This window comes from Myotis nattereri (genome assembly GCF_964212035.1).
Source record: "Myotis nattereri genome assembly, chromosome: 11".
Lineage (NCBI taxonomy): Eukaryota > Metazoa > Chordata > Mammalia > Chiroptera > Vespertilionidae > Myotis > Myotis nattereri.
The window spans coordinates 21,442,585-21,467,517 of NC_138086.1; the positions used below are offsets into that span (position 1 = coordinate 21,442,585).

Below are 24,933 nucleotides of genomic sequence, written 5' to 3' on the forward strand. Positions count from 1 at the left end.
AGCCCCCCCCCCCCCCTTCTAACTTCTGAGGGCTCCAGGTATCCTCGGCTTACAGCACATCCCTCCAACTTCTGCCTCCATGGTCACCTTGCTTCCCCTTCTCTCCCAAACTTCTTTTGCCTTTCTCATAAGAACACATCTGATTGAATGTAGGGCCCACCAGGATAAGCACCTGCTCTCAAGATCCTTAATCTTTTACCACGTAAGGTAATATTCACAGGTTCCAAGGATGAGGCAGGCATAACGAGGTATTTTGGGGAACCACCATTCAATCCACTAATATACTCACCTAACACCTAATATATAGCAATATTGATTTATTTACTCTCCCTCTATCGTTATTAGAGGTATAAGGCAAGACCCAGGGGAAGTTACTTTTATTTGTAAAATATGTCTGGTTATTGATGTAGTCAAAGGAGAGTCTAAAGAAAGAGTTTCAGGCTGGGTAGATTTTGTGACATGAGGGAGAAGGTGTAAAGTTGAATAATACATGTATGTATGGGTATTTTGGATAAAAATTCAAATGTAAAAATTCAAATAATTTTTCAGAGTTCACAATGAAAAATGCAACCTCCCACCCCAGACCCCTTTCTCATTCTTCAGAAATCATCACTATCAATATCTTTTCCTATTTTCTGTCCGCCCTCCATCTTACCCCGGATCCTCCATTTTTGGGCAGCAGCCATTAGCCATGTGCTCAGCAAGGAGCTTCCTGGAAGCCCAAGCCTCTGCTAGCCACACCTAGGATTTCTTTAAACTAACCAATGACAATCAAGGGAAGTGCGCGCCATAGACACAACCACATCCTGTGTAACAAGACCCCGACTTGCACCTGGCCAATCGGCAGGGCCCACAGTCCTCTCTCCTCCCCTTACTCCAACCCCCCCCCCCCATAAAACCCCTCTTCCCACAGGGCTCTCTCTCTCTCTGTCCCTGCCACTGCGTCGGCGAGTGTGGTGGATGGAGAGCTCGAGCTAGCTCGAATAAAGACTCTTTTTGCTTTTGCATGGGACTCGGCTGGCTCCCTGGTGGTCTTTTGGGGATCCTGAAATCTGGGCATAACAAGCAAATTCCCATGATACCCATCTCCACACCAATTTTTTACACAAGTGGGAGCACAATATAGTCTATTCTATACTTTTTGAAAAATCATTTATCCTAGAGATCTATCTATATCAGTATTCTCTTAATGACTATACATTTAATATATTAAATCAAATAATTCTTTCCTAATATGTTTGCAAATATTTTCAACTAGGAAGAAAGGTTGGAAGAAAAGATGTAGGTGGGAAGAATGGGATGTGTGTAAGTTATGATGGTATGAGGTTAAGGGAGATTCATTCAATTCTCATAGCAATAAGCCAAAGCAATCTGAAATATAGTCTGCCAGCAGCTCTGGCCTTTCAGACTGCCTGATGCTGTAAAGGTAATGAGATTGTGCCTGAGTGGGCTACAGGGAGGTGTTCAGACTGTTTACTCCTTTATGATTAGATTTAAATATCAAAAAGCAAGAATTTAAAAATTTTACTTTTATAGAAAATAACCAAAATCTTTCTAAGGAACTGCAAAAATGCAAAAGTCATCCAACCTCTGCTCAAACACCTTTGATGACAGTGACTTCCTTACTAAATAAGACAGTGCCATCTGTCCTCCTGTCTTCAAATGGAAACACTACTTTGAACATTCTGTAACTTTCTGTTCAAATGCTTAATGGAGCTGGCATGACAAAGATGCTCCATGTGGAGGCCCATGGAAATGTCTTCAGCACAATGTGAGGGATTTTACCCAGAAAGGCCATCATGGGTCAGACTGAGTGTGGATGCTGTACCGAACTTGGTGAGTTATTCTTTCAAGGCTCCGGACTCCATTGACTGTGTGGTAAGTGACAATGAGGAGGCTAGAAAGGGCTAATGCAAATGTAACCCTGATATTTTGGGGGCTAGCAATTGGAATTCATGCCAGCAAGCTCAGTGTGCATGCTTGATGACCTATAATTAAGGTCATTGCCTCCTTCCCGGAAACTGGTCTTGCAAGGCGTGTCACTGCCCTGGGGGCGAGGAGGGGGGGGGGGCGGGGAAGAAGGTTGTTATCCAACACCTGGGACCTTCCTGTAAGCCCACGAAAAGGGGCAGAACCATATCATATCTGCAAGACAAAGACCCCAGAAGATTATAAAAAGCGAAGCCTCTTTATGTTACTTCACTCTGATTTGGAAGTTATTCCCGGAGTCCACTAGTCACTAGTGTTAATGGGTTCCTCCCTTCCTCTAGGAAGTGTGCTTGGTATTTCTTGGCTCTTCTGTAACAACGAGTTGTTTAATTTCTTAGGTTTCCGGTCTGTAAAAGGGGATAATGCTATCTACCTTCTAGAATTGTAAGGATTAAATGAGTCACTGCGCATACAGTGCTTAGAACAATGCTGGCTAATCAGGAGTGTTCAATTGTAATTTCCCACCTCATTCCCCTCCCTTTCATAGAATCCCCCAGCAAGAATAAAAAATAGGATTTTAATTCTCTAGATCAGGGATCAGCAAACTGCAACCCATGGCCCAAATCTGGCCCACCAACACTTTTATACAGCCCATGAGCTAAGAATGATTTTTACATTCTTAAATAGTTGAGGAAAAATCCATTGAAGAAAAATATTGTATGACACATGAAAACGGGATGAAATTCAAATTTGAGCTCCCATGATAGTGTTAGTGGAACGCAGCACGCTCATTCGTTTACATGTTGCCTATAAATGCTTTCATTCTACAACAGCAGAACTGAGTATCTGCAGAAGAGGACATAAGGCCGGCAAAGCCTAAAATACTGACTGAGCTTGCCGACCACCCCTGCTCTAGATAATGTCTTCCCAGCCTGCCCCAACTGGCCTCACTGCACCCCAAGGCTCTCAATTGCAGGGTCCCTAATGGCTGACAGAGGAAATTACCTTCAAAGAACTTTTTTTTTTTTTTTTTGCAATTCCCTCTTCAATATTAGGACTATAGTGGATAAAATGAATGCAGTGCTATACTGTTGAACTTAATGAGATAAAAATAAAAAGGGGAGAAAAGAAAAGAAGGCGGAGGGAAGGAGGTGTTGGGAGCATAAGAGACTTGGCTGGAAAGTTGTCAGAAGGACATTCTGATCAAAGGGAAGTGTGTGGAAGGCCGCCTGCCCTGTTTATCGGAATTCCGACTTAGGGGAGACTTAGGGGAGTGTCGAAGGCGGCGCCCCTAATTATTCCTTGACCATCCCAAACAAGCCTGTGCGTATGCAGACCCCCAGTGTGTACTGGAATCCATGCTTAATCCCTGGATGCCCTTGCCTAGAGGACAATGTAACCTCCCAAGGTCACTAAAGATAAAAATTCCAATAAAGGCCTAATGAGGCAGGCAATAGTGGCTGCCCTGGCCACTAGAGCGAGGGGGTGAGGGTGGGGGGTGAGAGTTGAGCCCTCTCTTTGACAGTCAAACTGTGTCTGAGTAATCTGTTCATCCATTGTTGGGGGGTGGGGGGGCTCTTGGTCAGCCCCAGCAAGGAGGGAGAGAGGGAGGAAGACACTAGAGTAGAAAGTAGGAAACAGGAATTTTTAAATGTAACTTCTAAGAAAGATAGTGATAGAATATTCTAAGTTTGATGTTCTAAGAATATATGCTTCAATTCTGGTAATGTTATATTTTTTAAAAGAACAGTACAGTTAATGTTACTATTAATAAAGAAGGCATAAGGATGTGTATTTATAAAAAGATAAATTTAACTAGTGCTATTGGGATGTGAATTTGAATAGTTATCTAAATTTAACATCATCTTCCAGTTTATACGGAAGATTTGTTCAGTTCTTGTAGAATAAACAGATCTTAAGTCTAAATATGAAGTGATTCTTAAGTGGACTGGTACTTAAGAAAAATGCATATGTTGTCAATGATATATATACATATGTCTTGATTTCAGAGAGGAAGAGAGAGGGAGAGAAAGAAACATCAATGATGAGAGAGAATCATTGATGGGCTGCCTCCTGCATGCCCCACACTGGGGATCAAGCCCGCAACCGGGGTGTGTGCCCCAACTGGGAATCAAACCATGACCTCCTGGTTCATAGGTCGATGCTCAATTACTGAGCCACATCATCCAGGCTATATAATTTTTAATCCTCACCCGAAGATATGTTTCTTGATTTTAGAGAGGAAGGGGGTGGGGAGGGATAGAGAGAGACATAAATATGAGAGAGTAGCATTGATGGTTGCCTCCCCTTCTCATGGATTGGGGATCCAATCCACAAGCTAGGTATGGCCCTGACTGGAAACGAACCACAACCTTTTGGTGTATGGGAGGACGCTCCGAACAACTGAGCCACCCTGCCACGGCGTCAATGATATTTTGATTCTAACAGTAACTGTGCTCTGAGTTATAATGAAGTCTGCTTTTCAGCCACACACCTCAGCAGCCCTCCTCACTCACCTCCCTTTAAGGCTTTCTCCAGTGCAAAGTCTGAAGAGCCATTTGGTCAATAGAAAATGGTGCCGCCATTGAAGTTGTTCAGATCATCACTAGACCATTCACTTTATGTCCCACCTGTCCACTGATAAAACATGCTTTCTGCCGAAACCGGTTTGGCTTAGTGGATAGAACGTCCGCCTGCGGACTCAGGGGTCCTGGGTTCGATTCCGGTCAACATGTACCTGGGTTGCGGGCACATCCACAGTGGGAGATGTGCAGGAGGCAGCTGATTGATGTTTCTCTCTCATCGATGTTTCTAACTCTCTATCTCTCTCCCTTCCTCTCTCTGTAAAAAGTCAATAAAATATATTTTTTAAAAAAAGAGTTATTTAAAAAAAAACAAAAAAACAAACATGCTTTCTTATGCTTTATACCTTTTTTCCCCCCAGCTTTATGGAAGTATAATTGACAAAATTGTAATATACTTAAATTATTATGATGATTTGGCATTCACATACATTTTGAAAGGATTCCCACAGTTGAGTTAACACATCCATCACCTCATTTATTTATTTATTTGTTTATTTTGGGGTTTTAAGAATTAAGTTCCACTCTTAGCAAACTTCAATCATACAATATAGTATTATCAGCTATAGTCACCATGTTGTATTTTAGATCCTTAGACCTTATTCATCTTATAACTGAAAATTAGTACCTCTTCCCATCCATTTCCTACCCACCACCCCCAATTTTATATATATATATATCTTCTTAAAATTGATTTCAGGGAGGAAGAGAGAGGGAGAGAGATAGAAACATCCTATATAATAAAACCCTAATATGCAAATTGACCGGTCGCTATGCCCTAACCGGTTTGGCTCAATGGATAGAGCGTCAGCCTGTGGACTGAAAGGTCCCGGGTTCAATTCTAGTCAAGGGCATGTACCTGGGTTGCGGGCACATCCCCAGTAGGGAGTGTGCAGGAGGCAGCTGATCGATGTTTCTCTCTCATCGATGTTTCTAACTATCCCTCTCCCTTCCTCTCTGTAAAAAAATCAATAAAATATATTTAAAAAAAAAATTGACCAGTCGCTATGATACGCACTGACGCTCAATGAAGGAGCTGCCCCCTAGTGGTCAGTGAGCTCCCACAGGGGGAGTGCTGCTCAGCCAGAAGCTGGGCTCACAGCTGGCGAGCAGAGCAGTGGTGGCAGGAGCCTCTCTCACCTCCGCAGCGCTAAAGACCCCTCGGGTGTCCCAGACTGTGAGATGGTGCAGGCCAGGCTGAGGGACCCCACCCCCACCCCCAGTGCATAAATGTCATGCACTGGGCCTCTAGTCAATGATAAGAGAGAATCATTGATTGGCTGCCTCCTGCATACCCCACACTGGGAATTGAGCCTGCAACCTAGGCATGTGCCTTGAGCAAGAATCGAACCGTGACCTCCTGGTTCATATGTTGATGCTCAACCACTGAGCCATGCCTGCCGGGCCAATTTTATATGTTTTTATGCAAGACATCGAAACAACTTGAATTCACAAAGCACTTTCACATGCATTCTATCATATTACCTTTATAGCAACCCAAGGGAAGAAAGTGAAGCTTAAATAATTGCTCAAAATTGCTTAATTAATAAGTAGTGAGGTTGCCCTAACCGGTTTGGCTCAGTGGATAGAGCGTCGGCCTGCAGACTGAAGGGTCCCAGGTTCGATTCCAGTCAAGGGCATGTACCTTGGTCGTGAGCACATCCCCAGTAGGGGGTGTGCAGGAGGCAGCTGATCAATGTTTCTCTCTCACTGATGTTTCTGACTCTCTATACCTCTCCCTTCCTCTCTGTAAAAAATCAATAAGATATATTTTTAAAATTAAAAAAAAAAAATAAGTAGTGAGTTCAATACTTGAACCCACATCTCCTGGCCTCAAGTCCAGGGCACTTCCTGAGTAATGCTGGTGTTTAACATCACAGGCTGCACAGGTGGACAGAGCTGGCTTTGCCTGCTTGTGTGAACTAGGGCAAGCTACTTACTCTCTCTAACCTCCTGTGCACAGCGGAGAACTTCACAGAAACTACCGCATGGGCTGGAGCGAAGTGACAATGTGTGATGCTCAGCGCGGTGTCTGACGTCAGTGCTCCTGCAGTGTTAACCATTATTTGCCCAAGGGCAGACGGCTGGGAGGGCCGTTTTGCCACTGACAGGGGAGACTGAGGGAGGCTAAGTCCAGGGAATAATGGAGCCTGAGGACTGGCGTGCAGGTGGGGGCCATTCTTCCATGATAGAGACTGTCATCCCCAGAGAGGCAGTCACTGACATTATGAGATAAGCCATCATGTGAGGGGACGCTGAGGAGGCATGGCAGCAGGCGGAGGCTGGGCTTTGAGATCAGCCACGTGACTTGCAGGAGCGGCAGTTAGGCATTAGGTGACTAAGTGAGCAGGCACAATGCACGTCTGTCTCAGAAAGAAGAGGGGAGACAGCAGGAGGGGAGCCACATTAACTTAGCCAGAGGTCAGTGAGAATGAAGAAGTTGCTGGGCTTGGCAGAATTAAGGTGATAATACTTCCCACTGACTCATGGAGATTATTCCATTAATGACTATTTTTACTGCTGTGGCATGCAAAGATGAGCCTGAAAGAGGCTGCCCGCTGCGGAGAAGAGGAGACAAGTCAATGTATCTCTATGCGGAGGACTTGGCTGACTTTAATGGGCACAAAGTGTTGGTGATGATTTATGAGCTCACAGAGATGGTATAGTTTGCATTGAGCCTTGAGATTTGAATAGGCTTTTGACAGACATTCCAGGTAAAATAGATCATGTAAAGAAAAGGCTGGCCCTGACCGGTTTGGCTCAGAGCGTCGACCTGCGGACTCAAGGGTCCCGGGTTCAATTCTGGTCAAGGGCATGTACCTTAGTTGCGGGCACATCCCCAGTAGGGCATGTGCAGGAGGCAGCTGATCAATGTTTCTCTCATATGATGTTTCTAACTATCCCTCTCCCTTCCTCTCTGTAAAAAATCAATAAAATATATTTTTTAAAAAAAAAAGAAGGAAGAAAGAAAAGGCTGGGAGGTGTGAAAATGCAAATCCCAGAGACGGAGAAGTGTGGCACAAAATAAGGCCTGTAGGACCATGTGGGTAAATAAAGCTAGAAAAGCAGGTTGAGGCAAGATTTTGAAAGTCCATCAATACCATACCAAGGAGTTAACTTTCTAGGAAATAGTCATTAAAAGTTTTTGAAATGGGTGAGGCATGATTACATCTATACTCTAGAAAGAATACCAGGATGGAGTGCAGAAGCCTGAGGGCGGGACCAGCGCAGACCTGATGGGTGGTGGTCGGAGGCACTGGGGAGAGTCCGAGGAGAAAAGGCAGTCTTCAGAGAGAGGGGACTTGACAAGGAGTGAAGGGGCCACACAGGCAGGTTTGAGCCTGGCAGAGGAGGCATCACCCGCAGACCATAAAGCCATTAGAGGACTGAGTGAGCAAGCTCAATGCAGGAGGTGGCTCGAGTAGGTGTGGGTGGGCGTGAGCTCTAGACAGAAGGAGTGAGAGATGATCAATGTACAGTTGGGTCCTAGATGGCTCCTGATGCCATTATCCAAAATATTTGGATATGAAACGTGTTTGATTTTAAATATGGAAAGGTTTAGATTCCTGAGAGCTAAAGTTTAAATATCAACCTCATTGAAGTATAATTGATGTACTCCCTTTGTCCCATAATAATAGTAGCAGTTGATGAATGTAATTTGTCCCATAATAATAGTAGCAAAAGAAAATAAATATAGAACACAACATTTATTATCAAAAAACTAGATTAAATTAAACAATAAATTAAAAAATAGTACTCCTAATTTTTATTTTGAGCATTCAGATAGTTTCTGGATTTTTCAATAATTTCGTTACTGCATTTTAAACTTGTAGGTAGGACCCCTTGGCCACGAAGCTTTGCTTTCCCTACATGCGTGAGCTTAAAATTATTGGAGCCATCGTTCTTCATTGCTTCCAGCATAACTTGTTGAAGTGACAGAAACGTATTATCCAGTATTTCGGGAGAAATGTTATCAAAGGCTAATATGGTGCCTCTTCTGCTGAGAGGAATATGTCTAAGTTTTTCAGGTTTTTCTCCATAATCTTTGCATGTACGTCCACAGTTTTGTTTTTTCAAAGAATCAACATTAGCATAAGAATCTCCTTGACAATTATTTTCAGAAGCACGTTTCCAAATTCTTGATATGGTCATTCCGTTGCACTTAAATTGTTTTGCAGCTAACGTAATTGCACCCTTCTGCAACTTTTCCTTTTTCTCTTGATGCATCAAGAACTGGACAATCGCAACTCGATCTTTGCTTGAAAACTCTCCTTTTTCCATCTTACTTTTACAATGGGTTGATATGCAACTGAAATAAAACAATTGATTTTGATCAGCGGATGAAATTAGAAAAATAGTTATAATTCATAATAATTAGATTAACCTAAAAATTGAAAGATGTGTCAAAACAAATGACAGATGTCATGAAACACTGATTTTGATCGAAGGCTTCACAATTTTGCGCTACAACATAACTTACAGCTGCATTCGCCAATAATTCCTGTTTAAATACTCACTTGCGACTGTTATTATGGGACAGAGGGTGTATAACAAACTGCACTCACTTGAATATAATGAATTTTGACAAATATACACACCTGTGCAGGTTCAGCTTTTCATGGGCATGTGACCAAGGATCACATAGGGTGCTACTCTCAGAAGGTCCCTGTGCTTAGGTTTTAACGCTCTTGAGTTCACAATCTTGAAATTCTTAATTTATCTTTGAATTTGTGTTTTGTAAATGAAGTCCAATGGGACAGTGTTGGGTGGAGGGGCTTGGAGCATGAACTCCTACTGAGTCTCATCTGCCAGCCCCCACTCCACTAACCCTGACTCCCACCCATTCCACCCCCACCCCCAACCTCAGGGTCAGGCTGGTACCTAGGTCTCAGGGCATGGCTGCACCCCCCCCCCCTCCCCCCCGCAGCACATTCAGAGAATGACATGTGAGCATCTCGCCCATCAGGATCCAGGTATCCAGTACAACCCAGCACAGAAGTTGCATTTTCTTGGAGGTCACGGGGTGGGGGTGGGGGGTGGGGGGAGATACCTAGAAAGGGAAGGGAAGATACCTAGAAAGGGGAGTGAGTGTCCCTGTTCCCTAGGAAATACAACATTAAATAGCAATAAGTAAATAAATAAATAGATAGAAAGGTAGCATGATAGGTTGAGAGAGAGCACAGAAAAAAGGAAGAGTTTTATAATTTAGTACCATTAGTGGCATTTTCCTCCTGCTTCCCTACATTTTCATTTTCATCTTGTACTGTGCCAGGCCAGCTATGCAGCCAGCCCTGCACGGGTATAACTACCGATACCGTCAAGATACAGACATTTCCATCGCTCGCAGATGTTCCTCTCAACCCTTTGCAGAGTCAACCCCGCTCCCTCCACTGCACACACACACACACACACACACACACACACAGACATTTCCATCGCTCCCAGATGTTCCTCTTAACCCTTTGCAGAGTCAACCCCGCTCCCTCCGCTGCACACACACACACACACACACACACACACAGACATTTCCATCGCTCCCAGATGTTCCTCTTAACCCTTTGCAGAGTCAACCCCGCTCCCTCCGCTGCACACACACACACACACACACACACACACACACACACAGACATTTCCATCGCTCCCAGATGTTCCTCTTAACCCTTTGCAGAGTCAACCCCGCTCCCTCCGCTGCGCGCGCGCACACGCGCGCACACACACACACACACACACACACACTCCGTGCCATTCCCAACCACTGGTGTACTTGGAGATGAATGAATCTTAAAACGTGGAACTCAAGGAAAGCAGGGCCAAAACAGATTCGGGAGTGACCCCAAAGGGGGTTAACCTGAGAGAGTTGTGATGATCCAAAGAAATGTGGGGAGTGTGTCCCCACCCAGGGATTACAAGGGGCCCGCAGAGGAGAAAGCCACGGCAGAGGACAGGAGAATCTGCCATATGAAGGGCACAGGGACTCATGAAGAAACTACCAGGTAAATTGAAAGTAGTTGGAACTTTGCTTTTTGGGGAACGATTAGGGAAAGGATTATGAGAGCATAGATACCGGCACATGCGCTACCCCTTTGGAAGCCAGGTCATCAACAAAAGAAGGCAAACAAAACACCGTATTCTTGGTCGCAGAGCCTTTCAGGACCCCTCCCTGCTTCCAGGCCCCTTTTCTCTTCCTGCCTTAGTCTGCAGTGCCCTGTCCCTGGTCCTGGCATAGCTGACTGCACCTGATCATCCAAATCTCAGTTTAAACATGACCTCCTCAGACCATCCCCAATCGCCAACGTAAAACAGCACATCAACTTAATACACCCACTATCATAGCCTCTGTTACATCTATTATTGTTATGTCTGCCCTGTCCTCCATTTCTATACCCCCCCCCCAAAAAAATACCCTTAAGAACAAGAACTTTGACTCATGCAGGGAAGCATTCCCAGGGCCTAGAACTCAGTGTCTGGCCAGTGGAGGCGGATCAATAACTGTTGAGTAAGAAGAAGTCAGTCAGGCCCTGGCCCTGAGTTCAGTGGGTTAGAGCATCATCCCAATAAGCCGAGGTTGGGGGTTTGGTCAGTTTGATCCCTGGTCAGGGCACATACAAGAATCATCCAGCCTAAACTGACCTCTGAATCAGGAGGTCACAGCTCTATGCCCGGGTGGTGAGTTCGATACCCAGTGTGGGGCATGCAGGAGGCAGCCAAGCAATGACTCTCTCTCCTCACTGACGTTTCTATCACTCTCACCTTCTCCCTTCCTCTCTGAAATACAAATAATACAAATAAATTTCTATTTTTTTAAAAAAATCAACCAATGAATGCATAACTAAATGGAACAGCCAATCCAAGTTCCCCCCCTCCCCTTCCTCTCTCTCTAAAATCAATCAATTTTTTTTAAAGGAATAAGTCATTTTAAAAGAAGAATGCCGGTTCTGCTCCCAAACTGTAGCCCTCCCCGCAGAGCGGAGGATGGACTCGAGAGGTTGGAAGCGGGACTGCACCTACTCTACCCCTTCTGGCCAAATCCACGCAGATAATACGCACTTTCAGGCTCGTACTCACTGGGGGTCTGTATCAGGTTCTTTTACAAACATTTCCCCATGTTCCTCTCACTTCAACTCTCAGAGCTTCATCTCACTTTCCAAGAGGTCGCGGAGTCTTCTCAGACTTTTCCAAAGTCAGCCCGTGGAGTGGCCAGGCGCAGACTCACACCCGAGGGGGCCCCCTCCGACACCAGTACCACAGACACCCCGCACCGCCTTGCCGGGTGCCGAGCTGGGTCCAGCCGCCCAAATCCGGACGCCTCTCGCCGAGCCGGGGTTCTAGGCGCTCGTAGCCGTAGCCGCGGTCGCCACTGCGCGAGGTAAAATGGCCCAAAGGAAGGCGGCGCGGGTTCCAGGACGCGCGCGGGGCCAGCCGGGGGGACGGGGCAGTGGAGCGCCGGCCCCGGTGTCCTGGCAACGGGTAAACAATGCGCGGCCCCGCCCCCTCGGCGCGCCGCCTGGCGTTTGGACTCCGGCTGCCGGCGTCCGCCCGCGTGTCCGCTCCCTGCTCTGTGCGCGCTGCGAGTCTGCAGCCTGCGACCTCGGCGCCGCCGGGAGGCGGGTGCTCGAGCCGGCGTGGCGGCAGCTCGGTGGCTCGCAGCCCACAAGCCACGCCGGAGGCAGCCGGGTGGAGGAGCGTGGGGCGGCCCGGACCGGGGGCGCGCCAGGAATGGGCGCGGGGACGCCTCCCCTAGGTGACACGGGAACCTGGGGGCGCTCTCTTCATTCCCGGATTGGGAATACATGCCACACTCACCTGCTCAACTGAGAAAGGCGTTACCATGGTAATACATGCCTTTTTTTAGTCTGAGAGACTCCGAGGCTCTTGCTAAATGAGCTTCACGCCGCCTGCCTTGTAGAATCCACCGTCAGAGAGATTTGCGTATCCACGCCGCGAGATTGGCGCCTTCGGCTCCTCGCGGTGTGGGTGGTGCCCAGCCCCGCGACCTGAACACTTGGGTAAAGACGAAGGGGAGAGGGTGCCCCGGGGGGTCTGCTCTGAAGAGGACTGACTGCAGCATCAGAACCAGGCCGAGCCCGCTACGAGCCGGTTGGTTTTAGTTCCTGGGTTCTGTTGAGCCCCTTTTTTTCACCCAGAAGATGGCTTATGTGTCAAATAGAGGCTGGTCACGTGGTGTGGAACCCCTCGTCGCCAGCAGGGACTGGCCAGGCACTTAGCTGCTGCTGCTGCAGCTGCCCTGGTCCCGTGCGGGGTTCTTATCTGTGGATTTGAAAAATGAGCCCAGCCCGGGCCGGTGTAGCTCAGTGGTTCGGCCTTGACCCAACAAGAGGTCGCAGGTTGGATTGGCCCTCAGGGCACATGCCCTGGTTGCAGCTCAACCTCCAGAAGGGGGCATGCAGGAGGCAGCGGGTTGATGTCTCTCTCATTGATGTTTCTCTCTCTCTCCCTTTCCCTTTCTCTAATAAAATCAATACGAATATATTTTAAAAATTAATTAATTAATTAAAAATGAGCCCAGGTGCGACCTGGACCGCTGGCTAATTTCAAGGAATTCCGGTTTAAGGAAAGGCTTTGAAGGAGAGCTTTTATGTAAGAAATTTTTGCATTTTATGCCCAGGAAAACTTGCAACATCCTTCATCTCACCTCCATGTCATCTGCTCACATGTTAAGCCTCAAACGTCAAACCTCCATTTTCAACTTCCACTTGGATCCTGCCACCAGAGAGCCTTTTCAAACTGTGTTAAAGACCCAGCTCTTTTAACCATTGCCTTCTCGGGCCTCACTGGCACGATCCAATAGCACGCTCATCCGTCTGACCTCAAACACAAGCACTCCTATTCCTCAGCCTTCATCCACTCTCTTGCAACCTGCCTCCCATCCTAACTGCCACTGGTTGTCAGGCCCTCTTTGCCATCTGCCTGGATTCTGGCAGTAGCCTACGTCCAGGTGTTACCCAGGGGTTCTCCATCTCCTTTGTCCTCGCTGTTCTGAGCTGGTTTCCATATTCAGATCAGGAACCCAGGCCGATGTGTGCCCACCCAGGGTCTGGCCTCGAGGGAGGCAGCCAGAGGACTGGGGTCCTGCCCTTGGTTTGTGGGTTCAATCCCCAGTGTGGGGCATGCAGGAGGCAGCCAATCAATGATTCTCTCATCATTGATGTTTCTCTCTCTCCTTCTCTCTTCCTCTCTGAAATCAATAAACATTTTAAAAAGTAGAATGTACTAGTTGACCCAAAAAAGATTTAACAAGAAATGTCTTAACAGTTTATTTTTTTAAGAACATTTATTTTTATCATTTTTATTTTTTATCATTTTTTTCTTCTTTATATATTTTTATTGATTTCAGAGAGAAGAAGGGAGAGGGAAAGAGAGAGAGAAACATCAATGATGAGAGAGAATCATTGATCGGCTGCCTCCTGCACACCCCACTCTGGGGATTAAGCCTGCAACCAAGGTATGTGCCCTTGACCAGAACTGAACCCGCAACCCTTCAGTCCACAGGCCGACGCTCAATCCACTGAGCCAAAACAGCTAGGGCAACAATTTATTTTTAAAAAAAATATGTTCTTATTGGTTTTTAGAGAGAGGAAGGGAGAGGAAGAGGGAGATAGAAATATTCATCTGAGAGAGAAACATCAATCGACTGCCTCCTGCCCCTACTGGGGATCGAGCCCGAAACCTGGGTATGTGCCCTGACAGGAATCGAACCGATGACCTCTTGGTGTATGGGACGACGTTCAGTCCACTGAGCAACACTGGCAGGGCTGAAGAATTTATCAATTTGTTCTTTTACAGATGTGCTTTCCATGTCATATCCAAGAAATCTTTGCCTAACCCAAGGTCACAAAGGTTTTCTCCTCTATTTTCTTCCAGAGGTTTTTTAGTTTCTGGTTTTTATTTCGCTCTATGAGTTGTTTTGAGTTACTTTTTGTTTATGGTGCAAGTATGGATTGAGGTTCATTTTTTTGCACATTGATATTTATTGTTCTATCTACATTCATTAAAAAGTTACCCTTGCTCCACCGAATTGCTTTGACACTTTTGTTGAAAATCAGTTGTTCCTATATGTGTAGATCTACTTCTGGGCTCCACTCTGTCCCATTGATCTGTTTGTCTCTTGACACCAGTACCACAGTGTGTGGATACGGTAGCTTTATAATAATTCTCGAAATAAAGTAGTATTAGCCCTTCAACTTTGTTCTTCTTTTTCAAAGTCCTTTGAATTTCCATATGAATGTTAGAATCTTCTACAAAAAGATGAGAACTCTGAATACAAAGTGTCAACCCTCTATCTTATGTCCTTTGAATTTCCATATGAATTTTAGCATCAGTTTGCCTATTTCTACAAAAAGATGAAAACTGTGAATAAAAATGCCAAACTTTTGTGTGGATTTTAGTTCTCAAACCTTTTTAGAGCTCAAAATACATTTTTTTTGCAGTGATTCCAGGTATGTCGAGTATGGTTGACATGCAGGAAAAGCATAAAGTCATTAAAAAAAAGCCAAGTCCCCGAATCTTTCAGAGCGTGTGGCCGTACATTCCCAGGGGCATGTTTCATCAGGGATGCGGTCATCTTCCGGTTTCCAGATCCTGTCTTTTCACCTGGGTTTCATCACACAAGACGGGCCTCTGTATTGCAAGACGCTTCTCACCTTCATTCCTGGGTTTTATGTCTAGGAATGTACTCCATTTCACTTAACAGAAATATGTTTTAGTCTTTCTGACACATCGACTATGTTTCTCTTTGTTTAGCTCCGGACATTTTTAAGATGCCATGCTATGAACAGAGCATCTATTTTATACGAATATTTAGCCCTTGCAGGGGTCCTTAATAACTTACCCATTCCTCGGGTTTCCCTTGCCCAGAACAGACACTTTCTAAATTCCAACTGTTACTTTCTGGGCGGGGAGGTCATAGGGCATAGAGAAGTCGCCTCAGCTGCGTGCAGCTCTGGCAGAACTCCGGGCGTTGTTTATTCCCAGGTTCGTTTTCCCAGTGCGCATCGGCCTGGCGGTGTAGTTGTGGCAAAAACACAGGCACTGAGCCTGGTGGCTGTGGGTTTGCCATGACCTTGCTGAGCTGAATGATGCCTACTTCCCTTGGTGTCCGCCTCTGAGGATTAGCTGTGGTGAAGTGATGGCACTGATCATTTGCTGAGTGCTTGCTTCCTCGGTGCTCAGTGCCTTACAGTCACGCCTTAGTCCTCACGGCTGCTTAACGAGCTGGAGACGACCACATAGCAAGTGCCAAAATATAGCTTTGCATCCTGATTATCAAATGTTTTTAATTTAACTTTTACTATGAAAGTTTCCATACACATACAAAAATATAATAGTAAAATGATTATTTAGAGATTATTAGGGTTTTGCCACATTTGCTTCATCTGTCTTTGAGGGGGGCAGAGGGGTGGAAACTGCAGTATTTTAAAGCAAATCTTGCCCTAACCGGTTTGGCTCAGTGGATAGAGCGTCAGCCTGTGGACCGAAGGGTCCCAGGTTCGATTCCGGTCAAGGGCATGTACCTTGGTTGCAGGCTTCTCCCCGGCCCAGGCCCTGGTCCAGAGTGTGCAGGAGGCAACCAATCGATGTGTTTCTCTCACATTGATATTTCTCTGTCTTTCCCTCTCTCTTCCACTCTCTCTAAAAATCAATGGGAAAATATCCTGGGGTGAGGACTTAAAAAAAAAAAAAAAGCAAATCTCACCCTGCCAGTGTAGCTCAGTGGTTGAGCATCAACTTATGAACCAGGAGGTCACAGTTTGATTCTGGGTCAGGGCACATGCCCAGGTGGTGTGGGCTCAATCCCCAGCGTTGGGTATGCAGGAGGCAGCTGGTCAGTGATTCTCTCTCATCATTGATGATTCTATCTCTCCCTCTCCCTTCCTCTCTGAAATCAATAAAAATGTATTTTAAAATAAAATAAAGCAAATCTCAGGCCTCCTTTTATTTCATTCCTACTGATTGTAATGTGCCTCTCTGAAATGGGTAAACATTTTTTGCATGACCCAATGCCAATATCAGACCTAATAGAATTAATAATTTCTCAATGTTATCCAATTTCCCCAAGCACCTAACAAATGTCCTTTTACAGGTGGTTTGTTCCAATCAGAATGCGCATAAGAGCCCTGGCTGGGTAGCTCAGTTGGTTAAAGGATCGTCCTGATAAGCCCTGCAGGTTCCATTTCCCGTTAGGGCACATAAAGAAGCAACCAATGAATGCACAAATAAGTGGAACAACAAATAGATGTCTCTCTCTCTCTCTCTCTCTCTCTCAAAAAAAAAAAAAAAGAAAAAGAAAAAGAAAAAGAAAGAAAAGAAAAAAAGAATGGCAGCAAGGTCCCTGCATGCATTAGGCTGGGTTTCTCTTAACCCAGAGGTGCTTCAGATGCATTTGGTGAATTACATGGCCTGTGTCTCCCCCCCACTCCATGCAAAAGTTTTGGTTCTTATAATTTTTCCTTTTAGGAATTTATTTATTTTTCTTAAGTTCAATAGGATATGTTGAAAATTATGTCAAGGTTCTGAAAACTAATTTTGCCCCATATATACTTGTCTTTGAAAGCCAGGTAAAGGGAAAAAAGGAAAAGGCCGGGCCAAGTCTCGCGGGAAGAAGCAGAAGAAACAGGAAGTGGACATCCTCAACCCAGCGGCGATGCTGAACCTCTACTACATCGCCCACAACGTGGCCGACTGCCTGCACCTGCGGGGCTTCCGCTGGCCAGGGGACCCCAAGGCAAAGAAAGGGAAAAACAAGACTTAAGTGATCGCGTTTCACAGCATCTCTCTCTCTCTCAGAGAGATTGGGAGAAGAGAAATCAGGGTAATACAACCAGTGCAAGCAAAATGGACTTTGCTAAAGGCAGCTTGAGATGGAAGCTTTCTGTGGTAGTTAATGATAAAGAAACGCGTTTTACCTCCTCGGCTCAATCCGGGTGCGGTCAGCCAGGTTGGTTTTTCAGAAGTGAAGGGGGTAAAGACTGAGCAACTCCTACACAGCGTGGTGTAATCAGGAGGACTTTAACAAGTTTCTACAGTCCTGGATCAGAATTAAACTTGGCTCTCAAAGGGCAGTTCTAACTTGCATGCGTTTTCTTTTGCCAACGCGGGTTTGTTATTTAGAGAAGACGGCGAAAAGCACGGGATTTGCTGGTGGGCATGCTTCTCCCGGGCACTGTTCCCTTTCCCTGGCTTTTCCGGGAGAAACGATACGTATTATGTTTTTATAATGTTCTTCTCGGCAGTCTCACTCTTGCCTGATTCTTTTTTTTTTTTTTTTTACGGAGAGGAAGGGAGAGAGATAGAGAGTTAGAAACACCGATGAGAGAGAGAGACATCGATCAGCTGCCTCCTGCACAGCCCCCACTGGGGATGTGCCCGCAACCAAGGTACATGCCCTTGACCGGAATCGAACCTGGGACCCTTCAGTCCGCAGGCTGACGCTCTAGCCACTGAGCCAAACCAGCTAGGGCCTGATTCTAACTGGCTGCAGACAGCGCTGGAGACGGAGGGGGCCACCCTGCTCTGACCGGGGGAGGGCATATGAGCAAGTGGCTCAGAGGCACCCACAGCCTCGCCCCTCTGTGCTGTGCCACCTGCCTCTTCTGTTCCGTTTTCTGCACGCTTACATCTTCTTGCCACCTCCGCAGGCTCTGTTACACTTGGCTGACCGGAGTTACGGAGTTGGTGCCAGAAATTTGCCGCGGGCATCCTATTGAGATTATAGGCTCTCCCTAGCCTGGGCAGAGACACTTAAGAGATAAAGCTGCAGTTCTTCCTCCTCAAAGACCTAAAAGCCCCAAGTGTGAAAGGAGGAAGCAAAGGCTTTTTGAAGTGTAAGCACCATCTCTGAATCGCCCAGCACCCACCCCTGCCTCCTGCTCCGCCTCCCTGGCACGTCTTGCCACTTCCCCCACGCTGACAGCCGCACTGCCGTCTCCGCTCACAGCTCTGGTTCCTCGAAGCATCACCTGTCCAGGCATGATCTAGTGTGTCTGAGTTACTTAAGACGATGCTGCAGGTTGCTTGGCGGGCATCTCAAAGATTCACGTCGCCGGCTAAAGGAGGCTGCAGCCCAGGACTCGGGCTTTCATAAGATCCCAGAAGAAAGGAACTCACAGGAGTCTGTGTACTAGGGAAGTGGGGGCTCACAACCCACATGAGTTGGGAGCTGCACCGTCTGTGCAGATCCCGGGTGTGCCCTTGGCTAGTTGCCAGAGGCACCCTCACTCCGGTGAAGGTTGGTGCTCCTCTTAACCGGGAGGGGGCCCTTTCTGCTCTCTGCCCACAGGCTTTGGGAGGGGGAGCACCTTCCCACACTTCTAGAGACTGCTGGGCTGTGCCTAGTGGTTTCTGCTTGTGAGCACACTAACTAGGTCGGCCCTTCTCAAAGGTGAATGTGCATCCAGTCACCGGGGGCACTTGTCAAAGAGCACATTGTGGGCCCCCCCACCCCCCATTCCTGCAGCATCTGGAGTGCTTCATCTTTACGCGAGTTCCAACCCCCATCACCATTCCTACCCACCCTCTCTGGACCTCGCCCTCAGCAGGTGAGCTGATCTCCCTTTTAGGGGAAAGTGTCCCTACCCACATTTCTGAGTCTAGCTCCTCCTCTGTAAAGGCACAGGAAAAGTTCAAAACAGAACCAATTTCAGCCCTGGCCGGTTTGGCTCAATAGATAGAGCGTCGGCCTACGGACTGAAGGGTCCCAGGTTCAATTCCGGTCAAGGGCACATGCCTGGGTTGGGGGCTCGATCCCCAATAGGGGGCGTGCAAGAGGCAGCTGATCAGTGATTCTCCCTCTTTTTTTCTTTTCTTTTTTTTTTAATATATATTTTATTGATTTTTTACAGAGAGGAAGGGAGAGGGTTAGAGAGTTAGAAACATCGATGAGAGAGAAACATCGATCAGCTGCCTCCTGCACACTCCTTACTGGGGATGTGCCCGCAACCAAGGTACATGTCCTTGACCGGAATCGAACCTGGGACCCTTGAGTCCACAGGCCAATGCTCTATCCATTGAGCCAAACCGGTTAGGGCAGTGATTCTCACTCTTACTGATGTTTCTATTTCCCTCTCTCTTCCTCTCTGAAATCAATAAAAAAAATTTTAAAAAAATATTCAAAATAGAACCAATTTCTTACTGAAGCCTCCTCCCTGTGGAAGGTTCTCCCTGTGTCCAGTCCCCCAGCCCTACAAGGCTCCCAAGGGGCACTGCACCACAGTGACCATCCTGATCCGGCACCTCCACGTCTCCAGCCTGTGGAGCTGACCACCAAGACACTTAACCCAGGGGCGGTATTCAGCGATGCGGCCCACCCTGCAAGCACAGACACAGCACAAAGCTGCCCCGAGGCCCCCCGCCCCAGGGAAAGTGAGGCCGTAACCGAGAAAGCAAAGAGAAGCAACTAGTGGAACTTTAAGAGCTGACGGCTGAATGTTTTTTTTTTATTTTACATTTGGAAATTCACTTCTCAGAAGCACTTATAAACTCACATGAGTAGAAAGGAGTGCAAACCCCCCACCAGCTCTGACACCGTCTCCCATTTAGCCCTATTCATCTGCACCCCCTGCTTCTTTCTGTAGCAGCTTAAAGTAAATCGCGTACCTGCCTTTTTTTCCCTGAACACTTCCGTATCCTACCATCCCAAACAGGTAATTTTACATTCGAACTCTCCCATATATGGGGATATATTCATATCACCATGTAGGAAAAAGCCCAAGAATACACCAAATATGTCAAAATGTTGTCAGAGCTGCTCTCCAGACTTTCAAGCTCGCTCTCTGCGCCAGCTGCTTCCCGCGGCTCGGAAAAGGGAGGCGCTTTCCCTGCTTAAAAAGCATGGGTAGGGCTGGCTGAAGTCGGGCAGGTTTGAAAGGAGATGTGTGGAACAGTAAGAATGGCTCCTTCATTCATTCATTCATCATTCATTCATTCATTCATTCTATGGATATTTATCGAGGGCCTGTTCTGTGCCAGGCACTGGGGTGACAGCAATGAGGCCAACAGTGTTGAGGTGGGCGGGGGAGGGGGAGGGGGTGTCATCACTAGTGATATGGTCATATATACCAGCAACTGTCCAACAGAATTTTCTGAGACGATGGAAATGTTCTTTATTTGTGTTGTCCAAAATGATAGCCACAAACCACACGTGACTAGTGAAGACTGAAGGTCTGGGATATTTTATTTGATTTAATGGCAATTCATTTAAATAGCCACGTGTCGCTAGTGGCTGTTGTTTGGGACTGCACAGAACTGAACATGGAGGGATTTAGCCCAGCTGGGGAGGGGGAGAGGGCACGTAGGTGTTACCGAGGAAGTGATGTTGGAGTTGAGACCTGAAGAGGAGTAGACGTCGGACGCAGTCCCCGTGAGCTATGAAGCCCTAGTGACTCTGTATTCTTTTTTTTTTTTTTAAATATATTTTATTGATTTTTTACAGAGAGAAGGGAGAGAGATAGAGAGTTAGAAACATTGATGAGAGAGAAACATCGATCAGCTGCCTCCTGCACACTCCCCACTGGGGATGTGCCCGCAACCCAGGTACATGCCCTTGACCGGAATCGAACCTGGGACCTTTCAGTCCGCAGGCCGACGCTCTATCCACTGAGCCAAACTGGTTTCGGCAGTGACTCTGTATTCTTGCTGCTGTTTTCTTTTTCTTAAAGACGACTCCCAAGCTTTAGGCCCCACACAGCTGGACCTGCCCCTGGAAGGCACTCACTAGGACTGATTTACACAGGGGGCAGAGCATGTGCAAAGTCAACAGGAATGACAAGGGGGGAACCAGACCCCTTGGGACCAGGATCCAAGACGGTGCCAGAGAGCTCAGCACCAGCAGCGGTGGCAGCGATGGTCCTTCACTCCTGTGCCTCTGTAGTGAGACCACCGATGCTGCCAGCTGCTGACTCTATGCCCCGTCTGTGCCCAATGCTCTCTGCTCCTAAGTTCTGCTTACTCTAGGTTCCTCGTAGCTTCAGCTTGTCGTGACCCCTGTGACTCCAGCTCTGTGTTTCCTTCGAGTGTCAGCTTCCTACATGCCTTGTTCTCTGGTCTGTACAGGAGAGAGAGTCTGATAGACCTGCCTTGTCTGACCCTGGACCAGGCTCTGTGGTAGCAGCCAGCGGATGAGTTGGCGGGGTCAGGCGTCTCCTGCTGGTCCCAGCAGCTATGCCTGAGGGGTGGTACAGGTATGACTGGTCAGGAATTGTGAAACACAGACACCAGGGTGATTCCTCATGGGGGACAGGGGGTGGTAGTGTGATTGACAGGATGCGTGCTTTCTTTCTCTGTTGCTGTAATTCCTCCCTTTATAAGCAAGATCCTGGAAAGAATGTGCTTATACGTCCTTCTTCACGGCCTCACCTTTCTGTCACACAAATTTTTCCTGTCTTTTTTTTATACCTACTTTGCATTTAAAATTTCATGCCAAAACCGGTTTGGCTCAGTGGATAGAGCATCGGCCTGCGGACTGAAAGGTCCCAGGTTCGATTCCGGTCAAGGGCATGTACCTGGGTTGCGGGCACATCCCCGGTGGGGGATGTGCAGGAGGCGGCTGATCAATGTTTCTCTCTCATCGATGTTTCTGACACTCTATCTCTCTCCCTTCCTCTCTGTAAAAAATCAATAAAATATATTTTAAAAAAAAATTTCAAGCCTACATAGAGGTTGAAAGAAAGAATGATGACTCCCCAGACCCTTTACGCAGACCAAGGTTCTTTTTACTAAATATATTTGATTCAGAGAGGAAGGGAGAGGGGGAGAGAGATAGAAACATCAATGATGAGGGAATCATTGATCGGCTGCCTCCTGCACATCCTCCCACTGGGGATCGAGCCCAAAACCAGGCATGTGCCCTTGACCGTAATCGAACCCGGGACCCTTCAGTCCGCAGGCCGAAGCTCTATCCACTGAGCCAAACCAGCTAGGGCTGCCCAGGGTTCTTAACCTCGGCACTATTATAACATTTAGGGCTGGATATTCATGTTGTGGGTGCCTGTCCTGTGCATTGTGGACTGTTTAGCAGCACTCCTTGCTGGGGTCCAACCCCAGCAGGTCCAGGGGTCCCCGAAGGTATGGACGGAGTCGGCGAAGAAGGAATGACACGGAGACAGCGTTCAGTTGATCAGCAGCCTAGCCAGGATCTCTAGCCAAGTTCTGGTGTTTATTGTCTTGTTACATCTGTATTTATACCAGTTGATTTTAATCCTGTCAATTTCTATTCCAAAGATTAAGGCGTTTCTTATCTCCAGTAAGATTATGTAGCTTAAGCATGATTGTTTGTAGTTAAAGTGATTAACTACCAGCCTGGCATTTAGTTAAGGGGTTTTATTCCCTCCCTGACTTCAGGGAAAAATCCCTACCTGGGGAAACAACCTTTCTTGGAGAGGTGACCTTGGTTAAAACACATAGCGCCAAGAAGGTGAGAAAACATATTAAGAATAGTATGCCATATATACCAGGTCCCTTGAAACATATGCTGTGCAGATGTTTCTTTCCTGCAGCGACTGTGTCAGGCAGCAAAGATGGACCGGCTTCCGGCAAATTCCCCCTTTTTTATTTTTTAAATGATAGCGCATGCAAATCAGTGGCCACCTCTCAGACTGGGCTGTTTAAGACTCGGAAGACTTGTTTGTGACTTTGTCAACAGGTCAGTCTGAGGCTTAACCCTATATTGGCTCCCCACATCTTTTTTTTTTTTTTTTTTTTGTAACCAAAACTTTAATCCCAAGGATTCTCACAAAACATTACAAATGACAGCATGGAAAAAAATTTTGCACAGTAACTCAAAGTTCAGCTCTACGATGTACCCTTAAACTGGCAGGACACTGTTATCTTTAATAGTCTCAAACTTCCAAGTGAAGAATGTTACCAATAGTCATGTATTCATATATAGCAATCACTTAAATTTATGACCGAAAGCAAAGGTAAACTAACTTTGTTAAAACTTCTTAGATTCTACACTAACTGGACATCTGCTCAATGTAAAGACTACTTGGATTTTTTTAAACCTCTAATCTAGTTTAAGGGTGCAGCTTTAATTTTTATCTGCTGGCTTGTGTTCACCGCAGCTTTTGAAAACTGCTTGTCCAACTACAGCTACATATTAGGTCACAGCTTTGGAAAGTCTTACATCCAATTTTGCCAGTTTTGTTTCCACAATATTCCACATCACACTTTAGCTGGGCAGAAGTTAAGAGGTTTATTATCAGTCTACACAAGACTGAAGTTCAAAGCAAATTCAATTTTGCTTAAGGGAACATTGTAAGGTAACAATTCTTGATATTACATGCCTCATATGATGCATTTCAAACCATAGAGAATTCCATCTTTATGTGTCACTTTTCCAAACAAACAAATGTGAACAACTAAAACATCTTAAAAATGCACCAAGCTGCCCTAACTAGTTTGGCTCAGTGGATAGAGAGTTGGCCTTCGGATTGAAAGGTCCCAGGTTCGATTCCAGTCAAGGGCATGTAACTTGGTTGCGGGCACATCTCCAGTGGGAGGTGGGCAGCCGATCGATGTTTCTCTCTCTCTCTCTCCCTCCCTTCCTCTCTGTAAAAAAATCAATAAAATCTATTTTTTAAAAAATGCACCAAGCTTATGAAGTCTCAAACAACACTTGAATTTTTTGTACATCCTCCTGTCAAATGAAGTTATTTCCTGTACACCACTCATCTTGCAAACTGGTCTTCTATTTCCTTTCATTTGACCTAGATCGGCTCCGAGACCTAGAGAAGTATGGAGACGGCTTATGATTTCTCTCCTGGGACAGTGATCTCTCTCTTCTCCTATCTCTGGAAAGGGACCTGGTCCAGCTATGGGAGAAGCTTCTGCGTCTTGGAGATCTGCGGCAAGGTGGAGGACTCCTTCGATGATAATCATCTCCAGGACGACGATCCCAAGAGGGAGGCGGGCCTCGATTTCGACTTCTCTTTTCACCATTAGACAGTTCCACTCTTACTCGCAGCCACATAGTGTTCTCCCATCTAGCTCTCGGACAGCATCAGCTGCATTCAGGGTTCTTCAAACTCCACGAAAGCAAAGCCGGGAGGGTTTCTAGCAACCCACACACTTCTGAGTGGCCCATAATAGCCAAAAGCCCGTTCCAATTCTGTCTTGTCGCCGTTGTCCCCAAGATTTCCCACATAAACCTTACAATCCAATGGACAGGAATCACGATGCATTTTGAGATCTGAAGTGAGAAACTCAGCGGCTGAAGTCCACACACCCTCGGACGACTCTCCAGATCCCCTCCGACCGGCTCCACAGGTCTGTGTACCTCCCCAGGTGGACAAAATTGCCTGCCCAAACAGGTCCAGGGGTTCCCAAAGGTGTGGACAGAGTTGGCGAAGAAGGAATGACACGGAGACAGCGTTCAGTTGATCAGCAGCCTAGCCAGGATCTCTAGCCA

General features: G+C 46.5%; 1 protein-coding gene and 1 pseudogene across 3 annotated transcripts; one reads left to right on the forward strand and one right to left on the reverse strand.

Annotated features, from left to right (window-relative positions):
• Positions 1 to 1,792: 1,792 nt before the first annotated feature.
• SMKR1 (small lysine rich protein 1) lies at positions 1,793 to 17,436 on the forward strand. 2 transcript variants are annotated; one of them, XM_081102167.1, is made up of 2 exons: positions 1,793 to 1,836; positions 17,087 to 17,436. In XM_081102167.1, exons 1-2 carry the CDS (start codon positions 1,800 to 1,802, stop codon positions 17,278 to 17,280), a joined length of 231 nt encoding a protein of 76 aa, XP_080958293.1. In that variant the 5' UTR covers positions 1,793 to 1,799; the 3' UTR covers positions 17,281 to 17,436. The 2 variants fall into 2 exon arrangements, with proteins under 2 accessions (XP_080958293.1, XP_080958294.1); XM_081102168.1 differs by lacking the exon at positions 1,793 to 1,836 and adding an exon at positions 12,266 to 12,342 and having other exon boundaries at positions 17,083 to 17,436.
• Positions 17,437 to 24,213: 6,777 nt separating this feature from the next.
• LOC308526978 (serine/arginine-rich splicing factor 3-like) lies at positions 24,214 to 24,706 on the reverse strand (annotated as a pseudogene). The gene has a single exon. The product of its transcript is annotated as a serine/arginine-rich splicing factor 3-like (transcript).
• Positions 24,707 to 24,933: the final 227 nt, after the last annotated feature.

Coding starts and splice junctions, on each gene's coding strand:
- SMKR1 (XM_081102167.1), top strand. CDS start 1,800: ATGGGTCAGACTGAGTGTGGATGCTGTACCGAACTTG. Junction 1,837..17,086: donor TGGATGCTGTACCGAACTTG/GTGAGTTATTCT, acceptor TTTGAAAGCCAG/GTAAAGGGAAAAAAGGAAAA.